Source organism: Elephas maximus, chromosome 1 (assembly GCF_024166365.1).
Source record: "Elephas maximus indicus isolate mEleMax1 chromosome 1, mEleMax1 primary haplotype, whole genome shotgun sequence".
Classification (NCBI taxonomy): domain Eukaryota; kingdom Metazoa; phylum Chordata; class Mammalia; order Proboscidea; family Elephantidae; genus Elephas; species Elephas maximus.
The window spans coordinates 110,602,447-110,624,196 of NC_064819.1; the positions used below are offsets into that span (position 1 = coordinate 110,602,447).

The 21,750-nt window shown below is 44.8% G+C and overlaps 1 protein-coding gene across 3 annotated transcripts in view; it reads right to left on the minus strand.

Annotated features, from left to right (window-relative positions):
- The window catches only part of CLIC5 (chloride intracellular channel 5), a 128,967-nt gene that overhangs the window by 10,084 nt on the left and 97,133 nt on the right, over window positions 1–21,750 (minus strand). For all 3 annotated transcript variants that reach the window (XM_049893536.1, XM_049893539.1, XM_049893543.1), the window contains one exon: window positions 1,216–1,400. In XM_049893536.1, coding sequence (XP_049749493.1) covers window positions 1,216–1,400 — 185 coding nt within the window. The remainder of the gene's footprint in view (window positions 1–1,215; window positions 1,401–21,750) is intronic.

A 21,750-nucleotide genomic window follows, 5' to 3' on the forward strand; every position in this document is an offset into this window, starting at 1 on the left:
GAGGCACATGTGGGCTCAATACAGGGAAAGCTGTTGGAATACTCAGAGCTGTCCAGCAGGGTGAGGCCTGCTCACTGGGCAGAGGACTCCCCAGGGACGGGACTGTGCAATCACAGTGGCACAGAAGCCTGTCACTGACACGGGAGAAAGTGGTCCAGTGTGTGTGGGAATTGCCCTGGATGATCTTGAATTATCTTTCCACTCTCAGGTCCTGCAGGAATGAGGAAAGGACTGCACTGCATGTCACCGATGTTCAGTGAGTGTGATGACAGACAGACTTCATCTCTTACAGGTTCCATCTTGTTCCCTGGCGGATGAAGAAGAGGCATGCCTACTCTAGGGAGCTGCTGGAGAGAACGAGAAGGCAGCCTTGTGAACTGAAGGACTGTACATTTCAGGGTACATTTAATAGAGATGTGGAAGTGAAGTCAGTGAAAACCCAGGAGAAAGAGGCCTTTGGAGTGATATGATTTTATCTAAACATATTGCCATTGAGTCAATTTCGACTCTTAGCGACACTATACGACAGACCAGACCTACCCCATAGGGCTTCGTAGGCTGTAATCTTTACAGAGGCAGACTACCACACGTCTTTCTCCCCAGAGCAGCTGGTGGGTTCAAACCACCAACCTTTCAGTTAGCAGCCAAGTGCTTAACCACTGGGCCACTGGGGGTCCTTCCATATGACTATACTTAATAACAATAAAAGCCATAACCAAACTCGTTGCTGCTAAGTAGTTTCCAACTCATGGCAACCCCATGTGTTACAGAGTAAAGCTGCTTCATAGAGTTTTCTTGGCTATACCCTTTACAGAAGCAGATTGTCAGGCCTGTCTTCTGTGGTGCCACTGAGTGAGTTTAAACTGCTGACCTTTAGGTTAGTAGCTGAGAGCTTAACCGTTTGTGCCACCTATAAACCTCTTAATAATATAGCAACTATTATTACACTGAGCCCCTACAATATGCCAGGCACTTTCACACATATTCACTTTCCCCGCAACCCTAAAAGTAGGTGATATATGCCTATTGTACAGGTAAGAACTTGAAGCTCAGAGAGGCTATACAGCCAGCAAGCTGTGGAGGCTGAACTTGAGTTCCTGTCCATCTGACTTCAAAGGCTGGGCCTTTGATGACAGTGTGGTCTTGGCTTATCCACACAGGTGAGCTGTGGATGGAGTTGGATCTGGTGAGCACCTGTAGATAGAGCTCTCTTACCTTGACCACATGGAGTTTAGGCAACAGATTGCAGTCGGCCAGTGTCAGCTCATCCCCGTCCAGGAACCTTCGACGGGACCCCTTGTCATCGTCCTCGCAGGTATTGGCATCTATCTCCTCTGGCAAAGGGGTGTTCAGGTAGTCATCCAGTTTCTTCAGTGCCTTGGTCAGGCCTCTCTCAAGGGCTGGTATGGAAGAGCAAAAGAAGTGTCTTTAGCCAACCTTCTTGCCCCTGGATCTGACCACAATGTCTTTAGCATGGGGAGCTCATCCTGAATCCTGTCCCCCTCTCATCACACTGCCAGTCCACCACCCCACATTACAGAATACATGGCAGCCATTAACATACTGCAGTAGAATGGATTAAATGGCCTGAAAAAGAAAACTCTAACAGAACAAGAAGTATTATCTAATGATTTTTTGGAAAAAAATAAAATAAAATATAGAAATAAAACTTAGGATATATACCAAAGATTTAACAGGCTTATCTCCAGTGGATGCAGTAATAGTAGTCGGCTTTCATTTTCTTATCTTGCTTGATCAATATTTTTTATGTCATTTTTTTAAAATAATTTTTATTGTGCTTTAAGTGAAAGTTTACAAATCCAGTCAGTCTGTCACATACAAGCTTATATACACCTTACTACATACTCCCACTTACTCTCCCCCTGAGTCAGCCCGCTCCCTCCTTCCAGTCTCTCCTTTCGTGACAGTTTTGCCAGTTTCTAACCTTCTCTACCCTCCTATCTCCCCTCCAGACAGGAGATGCCATCACAGTCTCAAGTGTCCACCTGGTACAAGTAGCTCACTCTTCATCAGCATCTCTCTCCAACCCATTGTCCAGTCCCTTCCATGTCTGATGAGTAGTCTTTGGGAATGGTTCCTGTCCTGGGCCAACAGAAGGTTTGGGGACCATGACCACTGGGATCCTTCTAGTTTCAGTCAGACCATTAAGTCTGGTCTTTTGATGAGAATTTGGGGTCTGCATCCCACTGTTCTCCTGCTCCCTCAGGGGTTCTCTGTTGTGCTCCCTGTCAGGGCAGTCAACGGTTGTGGCCGGGCACCATCTAGTTCTTCTGGTCTCAGGATGATGTAAGTCTCTGGTTCATGTGGCCCTTTCTGTCTCTTGGGCTCATGGTTATCGTGTGACCTTGGTATTCTTCATTCTCCTTTGATCCAGGTGGGTTGAGACCAATTGATGCATCTTAGATGGCCACTTGTTAGCATTTAAGACCCCAGATGCCACACTTCAAAGTGGGATGCAGAATGTTTTCATAATAGAATTATTTTGCCAGTTGACTTAGAGGTCCCCTTAAGCCATAGTCCCCAAACCCCCGCCCTTGCTCCACTGACCTTTGAAGCATTCAGTTTATCCCGGAAACTGCTTTGCTGTTTTGGTCCAGTCCAGTTGAGCTGACCTTCTGTGTATTGAATATTGTTCTTCCCTTCACCTAAAGTAGTTCTTATCTACTAACTAATCAGTAAATAGCCCTCTCCCACCCTCCCTCCCTCCCCCCCTCGTAACCACAAAAGTATGTGTTCTTCTCAGTTTATACTATATCTCAAGTTGATCAATATTTTGCCAACATTCCACAATAAGCCCACAAACCAATTTTGTAGAAAGAAATAATTTATTTCTTACATGTGTTTATTAAATAAGTAATACATTTATTTATTTATTAAATAAATAAATAACTGCACAGTGGTACTAGAACAGAGGCATGCGCCGGGTTTTGTGAGAGCACTGATGATGTCCAGCTAACCCATCCTGAGAAGGGGCGAAAGAGCAGACACAGCTTCCGGGAGGACATGGCATAGGAAAGAGTATTCCTGTTGTGTGTCTCCCAGAGAACCAGTGGGTATCAGGGAGGTATATTGGGCTCAATACAGGGAAGACCTGTCCAAAATGGAAGGGCCAGCACATTAGCAGAGGGTACCTTATCCCCAAGGATGTGCAATCATAGCTACTTGGAAACTTGTCATGGATACAGCTTAAAGAATGGACACCCAAAGTCATATAATGGAGCAGAAGACTTTTACAGTCTTGCCCCAATATTTATTGATCAAGTAATGTGTTTATACACAGAACAGAACAAGATACTCAAAAGAACAACTATGAGAAGTCACTATCACTCAAAGTCATCTCACTCAGAATCTCACAGTCCACTTCAGTCATCAAACGTTAGCCTAGAAACTTTCCACCAGAGCTCATGTGGCAGCCATGAAGGAGACGGCTGACTGGGCCATTAGCCACTGCACCTACGTCATTAGCCCTATACCCAAGGGCTCTTTTTCCAGCTCGGGTTTAGAACGTGACACTGGGATAATGAGAGTCAGTCATGATGTTAATTTCAGCAGATACAAAGGCAATGTTGCCTTCTGGAGGAACAGCCAAGAGAACTGAACTCTTGTTCAGATTTTCCCAAATGTGCCTTCTGTTAGTCACTCCTCGCATAACCCGCTTTTGTTTTCCACAGAAGGCCTTTTGTTTGAGACAATGGAATGACACCAGCCCAAGATAAATCAACTGAGCACTTACTGGAATGTTTGAAAACCGGCTGGAGTTTGGACCTAGTTTCTCAATACGTACTTCCTTCTCCCTGGAGTGGCATTGAACTTGTACTTCATCACCTGCTTTGTGTTTTCAGTTTGAAAGAACAGTGTGAGCAGGGCTGGGAAAAATGCTTGTATTCCACTTAGTAATCATCTAGACTGTGACGGGATGGCAAGCCTATTCAAGGGCAATGGAAGAAGTTGGATACTAAGCAATACTTGTTATGCTTTTTACCCCAAAGCACTTGTGATTTAAGTTTGTTTGCTCCCTCAAATCCCCCTGCCCCTTTCAGTTATGGAGGATATGGCAAAAGCCTGATTATTATGGAGAAAGGAAAACTCAAGTAGGGTGCTTGTCAAAATTTGGCCAACCAACATTATTCAAGGGAAAGAGATCTATGATGGAAAACAAAGCATTGCAAGTTCTAATTCCAAATGCCCTTGGAGACCTGAGCAGGCTGCTGTACAAGTCTGTGTCCCAGTCCCCATCCGCTGTGAGACAATCCTGAAATTTGATGATGAGGCCTGGACAGCAACTGAAGCTCCTTGGGTGGATAATTCTGGGTAAAATTCATCTATCACTCTAGGGTTCCTTGAAATGGAAGGATAACATTTGGTAATGGGGGTGGTTGTTGCCTTATGTCACGACTGCGAGTTACCACGTCACATACCAAGTCAGCATGTTTTGAGCATGTCCTTGGTGTGTCAATTTCATCACTTCTCTTTGTGTATTTTTGATCTGGAATATGAAGGTTGGAGCTGGTGATAATCATGATATAGAGAAGAGGAGATGAGGCCGGTGAGTGTGTCTCTGATCAGGGGGAAGGTGGTGTTGATGGAGGCTATGATAACTGGGCAGGGAAGGGGCCAAGTGGCCTAGAGCTAACCCTGTGTTCGAATCTTGACCCTGCTCAGGGTGGATTTACTGTGACCTTGATGAGGCTTAAGCTTCAAGGCCCCGTGCTGGCATGGGCACCTTCCAAGGCCCTGAACCTGATTATTTTATTCCTTATTTGTACTGACTGTACTGACTTCCAAACCCAAAAACCCACGCCATCGAGTAGATTCCAACTCATAGCAACCTTATAGGACAGAGTAGAACCGCCCTGTAGGATTTCCAAGACTGTAATCTTAATGACAGCAGACTGCCACACCTTTCTCCCAAGAGAAAGTAGAGCAACTGGTGAGTTGGAACTGCCAAGCTTTCAGTTAGGAGCCAAGATTTTTTATCCTTGTGCCCCCAGGGCTCCTGTATTGACTTTAGACCCCCCAAATCTTAGATACGTCCCTGATCCTGCCATTTACAAGTTCCTCAACTTTGCTGAGCTTCATTTGGCTTTCTCATCTCAACAACAGGAATAAAGATATCTAATCCCATGAGGACTCCCTGAACGGTGCAAATGGTTAATGTGCTTGGCTGCTAACCAAAAGGTTGGAGATTCAAGTTCACTCAGAGGTGACTTGGAAAAGGCTGGCAATCTATTTCAAAAAATCAGCCATTGAAAACCATATAAGCACAGTTCTACTGTGACACATGTAGGTCATGAGTTGAAACCAACTCCATAGCAACTAGACTGGGTAATCCTCAGAAGGCCACAGTGAGAATTAACTGGGATAATGCAGGCAATCCAGGCAAAATGCCTAATACAATGTCTGGCCATACTGGGACAACAATTACTGCAGCTATTGTTATTGAACAGAGTGGTCATCCCATTCTGTGTCCCTCATCCCATACCCTTTGGTCAGTATATTCCTGAAAATCCCAAGGGGTGGCAGAAAATGGCAGTGTGTAAGAAGTACAAACGCTGAGCCCCCTAGAGGGGATAATCAACAGCTGGAGTTCGGCTTCTCTTAATTCTTTAATGTACAGCCACAGCCCTGTCCCTATGCTCCCTTGGGATTCTGCTTGGTGATGAGCTATGTCGAGATGCACAGCCGGAAGGAAATAAACGCAACACCACTGTGTGCCAAAGCACTGCCACATTATCGAATCACAGATGCCAGCACCCGTGCATTCTCTGCCAGCTCGTTTCCCTCCTATCTGCCAACTCATGCCTTTAGCTCTGGCTCAATCTGGCATCCATAGAATTTAATTATCTCTTTCTGCTGACGGCACTTGGGTCATGAAACAGTTCATGCTGAACTTTCTGCTCTGGTTAAGAGTGAGAGGCATGTGAAAGAAACCAGAGTGACCAGAAGATGTCGAAAATGTCAAAACAAGCTGCCCAAATTCCTTCAGTCTTTGCATTGGAAACTCTCCCTTCCAAAGACGTTCTCTGAATAGCAGGACCAAGTAACCTTCAGGCCACAGCAAGCGAGCCTCAGACTGGGGCACCCTAGGATCATAAGTATCCCAGGGAATAGATGGACACCCAGGCCTTTAACTGCTTTTTCCTCTCTCCACCTCCCTCCATGAAGATTTATTCTGTACCACACACAAATGCACTGGGTAAAATATGTGAGGAGGAAACAAGGGGAATAGTTCATAAATATTCTCAGCCATATGCAAACAATCTCAAATTTATTTTTCTCTTTTTTAAAGAGAAAAAAAAAAATCCACCCATTCCTTGATCATTTCCAGATTCATTGAGGTTGATATTACATAAGACCCAATATTGTTTTCTCATCGTAGAGAAATAATGACTTGGAAATGCAATTTGAGCTAAGAAAATAATATACTCTTACCCGGGTATGGAGTCTGAATGGGGACTTAGGAGCCAAGACTTCAACCCAGGCTCCAACAAGCTCTTGCAAGCACAGCTTGGCCCTGGTTTGCTGGCACACTTGGATACTGCAAGCAAGGATTTAAAAAAAAAAAAAAAAATCCATTGCCATCGAGTTGATTCCAACCCCATAGGGCAGAGTAGAACTACCCCCTAGAGTTTCTAAGGAGCACCTGGTAGATTCAAGCTGCCAACCACTTGGTTAGCAGCCATAGCGCTTAACCACTACGCCACCAGGGTTTCCATGCAGGGATACTGAGGAGCAAATAGCCATGCACCTGCCCTAGGGCTCAAACTCTACTTGAAGAGGAGCAGGCATCAAAGGGATCTTTGAAAAGACCAAGAGAGTTCTGTGGGTTACCGAACTCTCAGTTTCTCTCTGGCATATAAACTTTTAGAGACATAAGAACCAGAAGTCTACCTCTGACCAATGTCTGCAGCCTGGGTGGGTGTCTGTTCAACCCTTCAATGAAGAAGGAGATTGTGGCTTCTGGGTTGCCCTTGGTCAGGCATCCTCTGCCCCACAGTGTTCCTTTCATTGTTCTACCCTGTTCCCGAGCACCACCAAGGAAATACACTCAGCCAGTTTGCAAAATGGGCCCAGGATGTATATGCCACCTGTCATTTTAATGCACAAGGAACCTAAGAGATGGGAATTATTATTTATCCTCATTTCACAGATAAAGAAACTGAGTCTTAGTCTTACTCAAAGCACACATGCGTGTGCAAGCACACACACACAGAGCTGGGTCCTTCAGCCATTCAAACTACCCCTGGGATGCACAGGGAAATGTGCCTTGTTTTGTTTTTAACTACCATAGTCTTCCATTAAAAAAAAAAAAAAAAAAAAATCCATTGCCATCAAGTCAGTTTTGACTCATAATGACCTCACAGGACAGAGTAAAACTGCCCCCAGAGAGTTTCAAAGGAGCATCTGGTGGATCTGAACTGCCAACCTTTTGGTTAGCAGCCATAGCTCTTAACCACTGCACCACCAGGGTTTCCAAGAGCTCCTAATCCCTGGGTTGTGGGAAAGCAACAACAACTTTAATTTAACCCACTCTGGATTATAAACAAAAAAAAAAGAAAAACTAAGAAACTCATTGCCATCTAGTCAATTCTGAATCATAGCGACCCTGCAGGACAGGGTAGAACTGCCCCATATGGTTTCCAAGGAGTGCCTGGTGGATTTGAACTGCTGACCTTTTGGTTAGCAACCATAGTTCTTAACTACTGCACCACCAAGGTTTCTGATGCAATAACCTAAATAGTCTCTTCTGAGATTCTCAATCTCTTTTGGATAAAAATGCTCAGTTGTTCAGACAGCGTCCCCCCTCCCCCTCTTCCTGCTCTTCTCCCTGGGTATATGGGGGCAGGGGACTCTGGTAACCTCATGGCCCTGGGGAGATGGAGTCCTGGGATCTATGGGGCACTAATGCAGGCCCTGCGTCTCTCTTCTCAGTTATGCCACACCTCCACTTGTCTTCCAGAGCAGCCTCATGACGTTGACCCTGGAATGGGTGGGTGGCGGTGGGCTGTTTGAAAGACAGCTTCCCCTGAAACCCTGGAATGATAACCAAGCAAAGCTCCATGCGGTGCTTCCTAGACATACTTCTCTGACTCGCCTGCCTCTTTTCTCCTCCATCCCCTCCCCTGAGCCAGAAGGAATGGGCTTTCCTTTTGGTTTCCCTGTGTCAGATAGCCCAGGGACCCACAAGCAGCAAGCAGCCTGGCTTTGCAGCCCAAGCAGAAGGGCTTTCTCCTCTACATCCTGGGAGAACTCTGTGAGTTGAGTCCTCCAGCCTGAAGAGGAGAGATAAAAGAATTTAGAACATTTTAAGACAAAAGCTTGGTTTGCAAGGCTGCTGTCTTGTTGACAATGCTATTTCGAATATCAGAAGCTGAATATTTAGTTCCTTTCATGGCACAGTTTTTTTTTTCATCTTTTAGAATTTCTTCTAGAGAAATCCTAATCTGTTCTGAAAAAGATCTTACTCAGAAAGGCAAAAGAGAAAAAAACATTTTTTCCCCTAGAATATTAGCCCTATTATACAAATTAGGAGCAGAAGCAGGATTTAAAAACAGGCTGTTGGATTCCAAAGCTTCTTCAATTCTGCGAGGCTGCCTCTGGGCACCAGGGATTGCCCCAATGCCCCTTGGGTATCTACCCAGCCTGCCACCTTCCTTTCCTGCTGCACAACTTTCTCACATTCCTTCATGCCCTACTTCCCAGCTAATTTTATAACATGTTTGGTTACTACTAGTAATGGCTTGAAGTACTTGTATGGTGCCAAAGGTTAATGCTCTCAGCTGTTAACCAAAATGTTCAAAGTTCAAGTCTACCCGGAGCTGCCTTGGAAGAAAGGTCTGGCAATCTACTTCTGAAAAGTCAGCCACTGAGAGAACACGTTAGAGTGGAGCACAGTTCTTCTCTAACACACACGAGGTCACCGTGAGTCGGCGTCACTGAGAGAACACGTTAGAGTGGAGCACAGTTCTTCTCTAACACACACGAGGTCACCATGAGTCAGCGTCTACCCAACATCGACTGCTCTATTATTATTATTATTAATAATTTGATTTTAGCTGGAATTCTTGGTACTTTGAGTAACCGTGATTGGATCTAGAAGAAGTTATCTCTGAGTAGAGAGCCTAGCACGACCCTTCCGATCATTTCTCAGCAACAATGCCAATGCTGCCGGTACTCAAGGCAAATGCTGTCACTTTGTCTATGTGACACCACAACATATTGGTGAAAAGTGAGAAATCCATTTGAGTTTTGCCTGTGAAGACAGAAATATCTATCTGTTCGAGAAATACTTAAGGGATTGAATGATGTTTTTACTTTTTGTCTTCTGTTTTGAGATCATGTTGACATAACCAACAGATTTAATTAAAAAAAAAAAAGTGCAGCTGTGGTTTGGGGGCAACCACGGCAGAGACTTCTCTGGCCATTACATTTTCTTGGAGAGACAATACAACAATGCTCACACCTTGTTGACATTTGATACTTTAAACCATGGGATGGTAATGTGATAGGAACAGAAAAATAAGATAAGAATGGAAACCCTGGTGGCGTAGGGGTTAAGCAGCTACAGCTGCTAACCAAAAGGTCGGCAGTTCGAATCCACCAAGGGCCCCTCAGAAACTCTATGGGGCAGTTCTACTCTGTCCTATAGGGTCACTATGAGTCACAATCAATTCGATGGCAATGAGTTTGGGTTTTTTTTTAATTCCTCACCTTTTTGTAAGAAGAATCTTGCCCAGCTATGAAAGAAGAGGAGAAACTAAGAGAGGTCAAATTGCTCTGTGCAAGATGCCCAGGGCAAAGGATCCAGCAGGGAGGAGGCCACTGGAGCAGCAGCTGGGCCCAAGGCAGCTATGGGGGGTTGAGGAGAGGAGGAGGCATAGGCCAGGCAGCCAGAAATCTAGATGCTTTCAGAAAGACTACAATTTTGAGAACAGACAAAAAGATTCTAAAGGGGTTTTTAGGAAATTCAGCTTTGTCATTAGCAGTATACTCACTTTTTTTTCTCTCCTTCCCCAAGAAACCCTGGTCAAGATCTATATTGATATTTCAGGTTTGGGGAGGTAAAGATCTGCATTGATCTTTCAGGACTTAGAAGTTATGCAGCTTTTTTCTGTTGCAAAAGTCCTTAAAGGGGGAGCAAAAGAGCCCAGTTACAGTTGGGCTACATGAGTATAAATGACCAAGCCAGGGCAAAATTATAGAGAAGATGGAAACTTGGGTCCCTTCCCTCTGATCCACAGTGACCCCTTCTAGAACGCAAAACAGGCAGGCAGTGGCTGATGTCCATGGTCCCTGAGGCCACATAGAGGCAGAAATGGCAGCAGAGTTTTAGAAGATGGGGACAGGGTTTTCTTTCAGGTTTGGGTCCCATGGCTACGTTAGCATGTCACTAACGTCATCAGGGTGGGAACAGAGAAACCCTGAGTCAGGTGTTAGGAAGTCCTGAATCAGGCTCCTCCTCTGAGCAGAAGTGTAGCGTACTGGCTTTGGCTCTGGTGGTCAAGAAACCTGAGTGTGAATCCTGCCACTGGTTGTGGTTGTTAACAGGCTGTTGTTAAAGCATCTTTGACAGTATCTGTCACCCGTGTCACTTCCATGGTGATACCACTTATCTATGAATTTGTCTTATTATGTTAGCTGGCAAGTTGCTAAGATGCTGGAACTATGCCGCCAGTATTTCAAATATCGGCTGCACGGTGGACAGGTTTCAGTGGAGCTTCCACATCAGGAAGAAAGCCCTGGAGGTCTTCTTAAAAAAATTAGTCAATGAAACCCCTATGCATTACAACAGACTATTGTCCAATATGGCGTTGGGAGATGAGCCCCCTAGGTTGGAATGCACTCAAGTTACACAGTGGCCACAACAATGGACTCAATCAAGCATACCTAGGATGGTGTAGATGGCGCAGGACTGGGCGACTTTTCATTCTGTTGTACCTGGGGTCACCGTGAGCCAACTTGATGGCAACTAACAACACCAACAACAGTGTCTGGTATGTAGTGGGACTTTATAAAAAGGTAGCTATTATTACTGTTGTGGCTGCAGAACTTCAGTTTACGAGAAAACGGGAGGGAAGGAGAAACTGAGAGGAAGAGGAGAGGGGCAGAGAGAGAGAGAAAGATGAGCTCAAGGCAGCACAGTGTCTGAAGCGAAGCTTATCTGAGCACCCTAGAACTGTACAGGTCTAAGGAGAAACTTGGAGAACTCCTAGGGTGCAGCTCACTCCTGCCTTCCCCAACATGCTGGTGTTCCAAAATCACCTGGAGTCATCTCTTCGGGTCTGGCGTCACTGTCCCCAGGCTGTGTGGGCATGTCAGATTTTGGAGGATTGATGTCCACCTTTGACATCAGACCAAGGACACTGGAATTGGCCTCTCAGCCAGAGAAGAGGGTGTTGTCAGATTGGCCCTGACTGTGGAAGACCCAAGGGCAGACATGTGGGAAGCAATTCCTGAGCTTCCATTCTAGGCACTGGTGGAAACAGGACAGGTGGAAAGACAAACCTCAGTTCATAAGAAAGCAGAATGCAGTGGCCAGCTCAACAGACGCCCTGCTGCTGCCTTGTGAGGGGTCGGCTGGGTGGAGGAGAGTCGGCAGGCAGCCCGTGCTGCCAGGGGTATTGTTTGTTCTAGAAGGGATTTCGGCCTTGGACAGGAGGGTGAATTAAATGACAAGCTCCTATGGCTCTTTCCAGTAAGAGGCCAGTAAATAATTCTTTACCCCAGACAGGACAGGATGTAAGTCTTTATGTCATGGTGAACTGGAATATAGGATACTGTGGACATATCATCACCCCCTTTTGGTGGAGGGAATCCCAGGTGAGTTGGGCATTCTCTGATGTAAGTTGGGCATTCTCTGATGTATTTCTAAGCTATTCAGGGATTTTCTTTTTTTTTTTTTTTTTTTGAGGAAGGGACTATATTCTCCATATAGCTTCTTCCCTGAGCCCTATGGGGGATCCTTGTAAAGGAACATCTTTTTTACATGGCTTTACAAATCAATCTTATATTTAGCCTATGTTCAGAACTATTATACTTATTTAAAAAAAAAAAAACAACCCAAATCCATTGCTATCAAGTTGATTCAGACTCATAGTGACCCTATAGGACAGAGTGGAACTGCCCCACAGGGTTTCCAAGAAGTGGCTGGTGGATTTGAACTGCCGCCTTTTTGGTTAAAAGTCGAGCTCTTAACCACTGCACCATTATACTTATAGCCTCCTCCCCACCCCCGGCAAAAAAAAAATCCCAAAACAAACAAACAAACAAAAACGCATATTAAAAAAAAAAAAGTCAAGAGGTCCTCTGGCAATTATTTGTGCTTAAAACACCAGTGTGGTTATTAAGCATTTAGGACAACTTCAACATGCCTTTAATACAATATATATATTTTTAAGTATGAAGGGAAGTATGGATAAAATGATATATATAATTCCAGAATCAGATAAATTTCTAAATCTCCTAGAAACACAGTAAATTTGAAGAGAAAGATTATCACATAAGGTTTCAAATCTAGGTTTCCACTTGTGTACACAGTGTGTACCATGTAGACTCCCAAAATGTTTATTTATCAGTAGGAGGAGAGAGAGGACGATTCTGAACGGAGCCAGCTGAAAGGAGAAAACTGCAGAAACCGGCCAGGGAGGGAGTCAGCCGGAACAGCCCGGAGAGAATGTGTTCCTGATTAGGGAGCTGGCCCAGACTTCAGTGATGGGGTGGTGGCGACCCCTTCTGGCTTGTCCTGAGATAAACTCTTCTGCTGCTTCCATTGCGGACATGTAGGTGTGTTTTCTATTAGGCTTTCCAGAAACTCATAAATGGTTGTAAAACCCATTGTGCTAATAGAAGGAACGACATAAATGCTGACTGAAGCTATTAATGCTGGTTGTACTTTATGTAGCTGACTGAAGCAGGCTGAAAACTGTGAGTTTTTTATGGTTACTTTGTAACAGTTTATTTTTAAGTATCAGTCCATAGATTAGGTTGGATGCTGATGTCCAAACGTTTTGAATGAGCTGTTTAAGGGACAGTCTAACTTTCTCCGTCATCTGCACCAGCATTTAAACCTGGAGACTTTCTTTCTCAACTCTCCCTCCTCCAAACACTTAGGTCGAAGTGATGTGAACCACAGTTTGTCTTGCTTCATCCTCAGTCGGCCACATCTTTTATATAAGAGCAATTTATAAATTTTAAGCGCTTGGCTACTAACGGAAAGGTTGGAGGTTCAAAACCACCTAGAGATGCCTCAGAAGAAAATCCTAGTGATTTACTTTTGAAAGATCATAGCCACTGAAAACCCTACAGGGCGCGGTTCTACTCTGACACACGTGGAGTCTCCGTGAGTCAGAGTGGACTCAGTGGCAACTGGTTTGGTTTTGGTTTATTTATAAACTTACAGACTGCGAGTACTGTAGGTCACCCCCTCCCCATTTCCATAACTAAATTTAAGTAATTATTGTTTTTGGCCTTTCTGTGAATATCCATAAATTGTTTCTTTCGCTCATTCTTTCATTCATTAAACATATATCTAACGAGTGCTCACTCTGGACCAAGTTTGGAGCCTCTCGTTTCTCCTGGATTGCTGGGTTAGGATTTAAACAGTGCAGCTGAGGACTATTGAGTGTGTTAATGGAAACACGGAAGGTAGACGTTCAATGGGTGTTCGCTGGTTTTTTAACTCATTTGATCATGGTATCCTAAATGACCCACTGTTGTTTAAAAACTCAGTGCCACACACATCTTAAATAATGGCTTAGATAAAATGTATGATATTAATACCCATGGATATAAATGCCCATGAGGCCAGCTGCCTAGGTGGGGATCTGGGCTCTGCCATGTAACTAGTTTGGGCTGGTTGCTTAACCTGGGTACCTCAGTTTCCTTATCTGTAAATGGGGATCATAACATGGCACACCCTGTAGGGTTGTTGCGAGGAATGATTGAGTCAATGCCTGTAGGGGGCTCAGAACAGTGCCTGGCATGCAGTGAGTGGTCTTCACGTGCCATGTGTGATGTTGTTGTTGTTGGGTGCTGTTGAGTCAATTCCAACTCATAGGATCCCACATGGCAGAGTAGAACAGCCCTATAGGGCTTTCTTGGCTGTAATCTTTACAGATGCGGATCTCCAGGCCTTTCTCCATGAACCGCCAACCTTTTGATTAGCTGTTGTGTGAAGCTGCTGATGTATAAGAAATAAAGCCAACAACAACAACAACAACAACACTAATACATTCTTAGAGATGCAAGAAAAAAAAAAATGACTCTTGCCTCTGGCCTCGCTTGACAAATATTGTGTTTAACTCGTCCTCTGCCCTGAGGAAATCACCCCAGACGAATTATGCCGAGTCTTTTCTTGTGTTTCGTAAATGCTGACATTAACAGCGATACTCAGCTGGTCCTTTCATTCTGACTCTGCAGCCATAACCGCAATCCCACCAGAGTCAACCTTCCGAACAGTCATGAAATAGGGCGACTTTAAAGAGTGAGTGTGGTGGGGCTTGGGGGTGATGGATGCTTTTGCAGAATTTCCCAGATAGGCCACAGCCACACCTGAACCTCTCCCCACAGAGCTCAGAGCAGCTCCCTGGGTGCCCGCACCTGGCCCCTGCCAGGTTACAGCTGGTGGAGAGAGGCTATCCACACGGGGTTTTACACGCACAACTTCTACTACATGAGTTTTGCATCTTCTAAAATTTGAAGTAAGAGCATAGAACATTTATTGTGAAATTTTATGCTTCTGTTTCCTGAAATCTAGATGTGGTAATGATTTAGATTTAATCAACCCCAAAGAAGAATTTCAAATAGTGTGTCTTTTTCAGCATGGCTAGATCAGATATTTTCACCATAAAACAAAAAAACAAAGCCATTGCCGTCTAGTCGATTCCGACTCATAGCCACCCTATAGGACAGGGTAGAACTGCCCCATAGAGTTTCCAAGGAGCTGGTGGATTCGAACTGCTGACTTTTTGTTAGCAGCCGTAGCTCTTAACCACTACGCCACCAGGGTTTCCATTTTCACCATAGCAAAAAACAAACAAAAAAAACCCCAATCACCTTAAGTTGAAAGTGAATTATATACAAGGATCCACTCTCCCCTACTTTCTCACTAAGAGGACCACAATTTTTTTTAGGGTAGCAATGTGCCCAGACAAAAATACTCATTTCCCCAGGCTCTCAGACTTTGAGCTAGAGGAGGTCAAATGACCCATATCTAGCCAATGGATGGGCTTCTGGGAAAGAAAAGACAGATGCAGCTGGCACTACCTGGAACTCAGATGTGATGCCTGGAGGTAGAACAACCATATTGTGGCATAAGGATAAAACTCATATACTAAAGATGTGGTTTCAGGAGCCCTCAGGAACATGTATTCATGACTTCTTTAAGTAACTACACCTGCCTAGAACTCTCTACTCTCTGGACTTCTGATATGTGAAAAAAGTGAACTCCAATTATGAAGTTAATATTTATAAAAATTGATCAGAACAGAACATGGCACATAGCAAAATGCTACATAGGTGTTTGGTAATTAAAATAAAATAAATACTTGCTTTAGCCTTTGTAATCAACTTTCTGTTACATGCAAACACAATCTTTGCCAATTCACATAACCACTGCCAATATTTCACTATTATATTATTATTATAGCACCTTGCACAATGCCTGAATAAGTATTTGTTGATAAAATTATTCTATGGGATTTGAGGATAAATGAGGGACCCTAAAATCATGTGACTCTATATGCCTCCATATGGTTATGTAACTGGCTTTATCTCTTTAGATGGTCTACAATAGTTCTCTTTCTAAGGATCGTGGTAGTGCTTGGTTGTTCTCTTGGGGATGGATGAAGGGATTCTATTTGTTTGGCCCGGGCTGCCCTCCTGTCGGGTCTCAGCCTGTACCTATTCCAGGCCTCTTTGTCATCAGAGCCAAAAGAGGAGCACAGGCCACCACCAACCTGCACCTCTCTGCCAGCAGACACAAGCAGAACAGAGGCCAAGGCCAGGCCTGGGCAAAGTGTTGTTTAAAACTTGTTTTTGATGTCCCACCATGGGAACAAGAAATGGGTAATCAGTGCAGATGTCAGTAGGCATGAGGCCATCAGAGGGTTAGAGCTGGACAGAGGTAGGCCTGAGAAATCATGTGGTTGGACATACCCCCCTTCCCATCCTAATATTCAGGATCCGTGGGGGTCCTGGACATGGGATCAGTGCCAAGAAGCATGTTACTACGATCCAAATCATTCAATGCTTCTTTGGCCCAAGGCCCTAGAAAAATCATTTGTCCTCTGGCTTCCAGCTGGAAGAACATCAGAATTTCGCCTTCTGTGTTTTCTCTTTGACTCTTAGTGAAATCTCACCTTTAACACCAAATATATTTGCCTTTAACGTAGTTATAAAAATAAGGGGTAAAAAGAAAAATACCACTTAGGCAAACACCACCACACTGACTGTCTTAGTGACAGGAACTGTTCAGATTCCTGCATTCTTACTGATAGGCTCTAAATGAGACTATTTTTTTTAACTGTGAAAGTTGAATTAATATAACAGAGGTTATAAAAGCATTAGATGTTCTCAGCTGAACTTCATAAGCTAACTGGGGACTGGGAAGTTTCAAAGAAAGATAATCGAGAGAATGGAAGGACCTAATGTGAAGACAAGGAGCCCTGGTGAAGCAACGGTTAAGCACTCAGCTGCTAACCAAAAGGCTGGCAGTTCAAACTCACCCAGTGGCTCCAAGGGGGAAAGACCCGGCACTCTGCTTCTGTAGAAATTAGCACCTAGACAACCCTATGGAAAAGTTCTACTCTGTCACATGGGGTCACTATGAATCCAAAATGAACTCAACGGCACCCAACAACAATATGAAGATGGACTTAAAGGACAGGCTGGAGGAGGAAGTAGCATGCAAGAAACACCATTGACACTGAAGGGCCAGGATGGGCTCTTCCCTCATCTCTCAGGCAGACAGGGAGAGGAAGTCTTGAAGTGTGTGGGGTATAGTTCACTCATTCATCTGACGAATGTTTATGAGCACCACTCTGGTCCAAACATCGAGCTGGAATCTGGAATAATGATGAGGAATGAGACACACCTGACAGCTGCCTAGAATCTGCCTCTCAGAGCATGGTTCTGGACCAGCAGCACTGGAATTGCCTAGAAGCTCTTAGGCCCCACTCCAGACCCACTGTATCAGTATCTGCATTTAACAAGACTTCTAGGGTACGCCTATGTACATTCAAGCTGGAGAAGTACTCGTTCTGGATAAAAAAGATAAACAAAAAGAAGCGCTGCTTTACCCGTAAACATATGGGTCTCTTTAGCTAATGAGGCTACTCAGGCTAAACCCATAAATAGGCTAGAGGGGTTGGGGTACCTTCCTGAAAGACAGCTCTATAGCAGGTATTCGAAGAAAGCTAGGGGTCTTAAAGTCAAAGTTTTGTGTAGCAAGTTTGTTTGTTTGTTTGTTTGTTTGTTTGTTTGTTTGTTTGTTTGTTTGTTTGTTTGTTTAAGAAACAATCCCCTCTAAGTCACTGCTGCTGGAGCTCTGGTGGCACAGTGGTTAAGAGCTAGCTAGGGCTGCTAACCAAAAGGTCGGCAGTTGGAATCCATCAGCTGTTCCTTGGAAACACTATGGGGCAATTCTACTCTGTGCTATAAACTGGGAACACCAGACTGGATTTAACCCCAGGTCTCAATTCTTATGTTTTAGTAGTATTAGTTTGCAGCAAAAGAGGTTCAAAGCTGAGAAATGCCTAGTCTGCCCAGGCTCACCATGGATTCCACCTCATCTTCTTCTGAAGGATTTCTCCAATGCTTCAGCTATTCCTTGTGTGAAATGTTGCCCACCCTACCTGGACAAGACGGTGACAAATTTCACAAGGGAATTTATAATTTGGATGTTTGAAATTTTTGCCGGAAGATTCAGCATGCCACTTGGATTTTACATACTGTCATTTTCAGCCCCAGCTGTATAGAACACGAGGAACCCATTCTACATGCTCATCTACCCAGAGCCAGGCTCCACTGAGAGTAGATAGAGACAGGGGAGAATTTTTCCTCAAAGCTATGTGCTAATCACAGACAAGGGGTTATAGGGCAGCCATCCTGTAGACCAACTGCAATGCTCCCTGCCTATGCACACACAGCAAAAGGTAGATACACAAGCCCACACACATCTATTGCACATCCATGGTCTAAACACCATGTGAGACCTGACTGTATCCCATCACTAAAATAACTTTGTATGTAAGCACATTGTTTTCTGATTAACTGATATATGTACCTGTCCATTTAAGGAGGCATGTGAAGACCTCAGCTAGTATATAGAAACATCAGCACACACACGTACTGTATGTGTATGTATATATATGTGTGTGTATAGAGACACACACACACACATATAGGAGAGAGAGAGGGGGAAATAGTTATTTAGCTGCCACGTGCCAACTGTATAACGATAGGAGATATCAGTCGCACAGGGTAAGGTAGCAATAGCAAGAGGTGAAAGAGCATTTGACTTGTGTTCAAATTAGTCATTTAATGTTCCTTTCTTCCCCAGTTCTTGATCTGAGTCCAGGTCAGGCTAGGAGAACTCATTCTGGTCAGACGGTGGGAAATTCCACCCCCATGGAATGGTGTTGGTGGTCTCTGCTCAACTCCAGCCAGGTAGCCCACACAGCAAAACACCCGCTCATTCCACTAATGAATGTGCCCACCCATGCAGGACCCACCTTCCTCCTTCCCCCTCCCCCACTCATGCCTGCCCCACCCAACGCTTCGCAGCCACAACCTCCTTCCTTATGACGGCCCAAGGATTCGTTTCAGGAACAAAATTTGTTAAATCATAAATTGCAAGCATCCCACCTCAATAATGAACCAAATCAAAGACCCTCTGGAGGACATCCCCTGGGCAATTCCTGGGAGGTGACGGAGGAAATATTTGTCCTCTTTAGCTTCCCTCCCACGTCCAGGGCTTTCCATGTAGGATAAGACGTGCAACTATGCAGGACAGCCAGACCTTAGAGGTTGGACCCACCAAGGCTGGGTTATTTGTTTTTCCTTGCAAGCACGCTAATCAAAGCAAAGCTTTAACCCAACAAACAAACAAACAAAATACCCTGAGTTTGTTATTTTCACGCAGGGGTTGCCAAAGAAGGCAGCCTGAAGGGTTCCTTTATGACTAGAGGCATTTTTGAAATGAGACAGCAATGGCTGCTTTATAAGGAAGTGGCAAGACAGCTACATCGTTACCCTCATCACTGCGGTGGCCTGTCTGACCACTGGGAGCCTCCATCAAGATAGCTCCCCACCAGAGGGCTCAGAGGCCTCAGCTGAGGCCTTCCCAGAAGCCAGTTGTCCTGAGGTAGGACACAGCTGTCCTACTGCAAAACAATCAGTTGGTGTCTCTAGCAGAATAGACATGGAACCCCACTGCCACTTCATTGACTTCTGTTTCTGAGGACCCTACAGTTGCTATCAAGTCCAGTCTCACTGAAGGTGACTCCATGTGTATCAGAGTAGAACTACACACGACAGGGTTTTCAGTGGCTGATTTTTCAGAAGTAGATTGCCAGGTCTTTCTTTCGAAGCATATCTGGGTGGGCTGGAACCACCAACATTTTGGTTAGCAGATGAGTGCCTTAACTGCTCACACCACCCAGGGACTGAAGACCCTGTTATTGTTGTGCACCATTGAGTCGATTCCAACTTATAGCAACCCTATATGACAGAGTAGACTGCCCCTATAGAGTTTTCTTGGCTGTAATCTTTACAGGACCTGATTACCAGGTCTCTTCTCCCATGGAGCAGCTGGTGGGTTTGAATTGCTGATTTTTCGGTTAGCAGCGGAGCACCTTAACCCTGCAGGGTAATTATAACTCACATTCGTACTGCTTTATACATACTGCCTTAGCTTCCACTTCAGGTCTCTGGGTCCCTGGGAGAGCCTGAGGCTGAATGAAAGGTGGGAATCGGGTCATGCCCCAGGCCCCTGGAGAGGTCTCTGCCTACAGACTGGACCCACCAGAGCATGGGGACAGAGGGCTGGGAGGAAGAGAAGGAATTAAGCGCCCTGTGATTGAAGTGGCTTGGAATAATAAATACACACGCTCTCTTCTCAACACGGCTTGCCACATCCTGGGCATCTGGAAAAAATGCTCCACCTCGCCTCCCCACTGCCCCCCTCTCACCCTCACCCCACCAGCCATTTGCTTTCATGATCCTTTGGGGGAAAGCACAGCAGAGCGGGCTTTGATAGTAAGAGGCTTGTTAGCTCTGGGCTAACAGCCCTCCCAGGTCGCTTTGAATCCTTTCAAATGCTTTACTATTTTAGGTCAAGGAAGTTCATAAAAGTAAAGACTAGGGGTGGTAGAAGGGGGAGAGGAAAGGGAGAAAGAAGCAGTTGGGGGCAGCTCATCACCAGGCAGCCAGCGCCCTCTGGAGGATCCATCAGGCCTGGGACATGCACTTCCCTTGGTGTGGGAGACAGAAAACGGAAAGTGGCTTAGATATCCCAGAGAGACCTGGCCTTTTCCGGACTCTCAGCCAACGTTTAGGCATACCACAGGTTCCTGTCTGCAGAAAGCTGCTTAGAAATCCAGAGTAACATTAGCCAACTCAAGTGGTGATTTCTGTGACTGCCAGAAGAGGGCAGCACATACTTCCACATTACATGGAAAGTGGATCAGGCCAGTCTAAAAGGTGGACACAAGGGAATTTGGGGAGGGTGAGTGCATTTAACAACAGCAGCACAATAGGTCTCACTTATAAGTGCCTACTGTGTGCCAAAAACTGTCCCAAGTGCTCTGTATACATTAATTCATTTAATTAACATGACAATGATACACAAAAGGCCAAAACAAACAAAAACCCATTGCCCTTGAGTGGATTCCGACTCATAGTGGCCCTACGGGACAGAGTAAAACAGCCCCATAGGGCTTCCAAGGAGTGGCTGGTGGATTCAAACTGCCAACCTTTTGCTTAGCAGCCGAGCTCTTAACCACTGTGCCACCAGGGCTCTACTGTGTTTTTATTACAGATGAAGAGATAGAGGCACCTAGAAATTAGGAGAAATTGCTGTTATAGCCTGGAACTGCCTAAGAAAGGGGTTAGCAAACCACAGCCCAAGGGCTACTGCCTTTTGCAGAGTCCCTGGGTGGAGTAAATGTGGGTTGCCAACTCAAACAAGCACCGACTGTTTCTGTATGGCCCTCAGTCAAAGAATGGGTTTTGTATTTTTAAATTGTTGAAAAAAAATCAGAAGAATACTATTTTGTGGCACATGAAAATTATGGGAAATTCCAATTTCAGAAATTTTACTGGAACACAGATCATTTATTTATGAATTATCTATGGCTGTTTTACTGTTTTACAGCATAGTTGAGTAGTCATAGCAAGGACTGTACGATATTTACTGTCTGACGCTTTACAGAGAAAGTTTGTCAACCTTAGAGATAAGCAGTACCTGTTTTCATACAAGAAGGTCAGGGGTCAGAGTTGACGCGGCACTGAATATGGAGTAGGATGGCTGTCCCGGAGGGAGCTGGAAGCAGTGTTGACCTCAATTCCCTTTCTTTTCAACAAGGTAGCTCAAAGTCTGAGCAGGAGGGAGGGTTTGACATTTCACTGCGTAGCCTCAAAGAAGTAATAGAATGTAAAATTTGAAAAGGACTATGGCAATCATCAGGAAACCCTGGTGGCATAGTGGTTAAGAGTTTGGGTACTAACCAA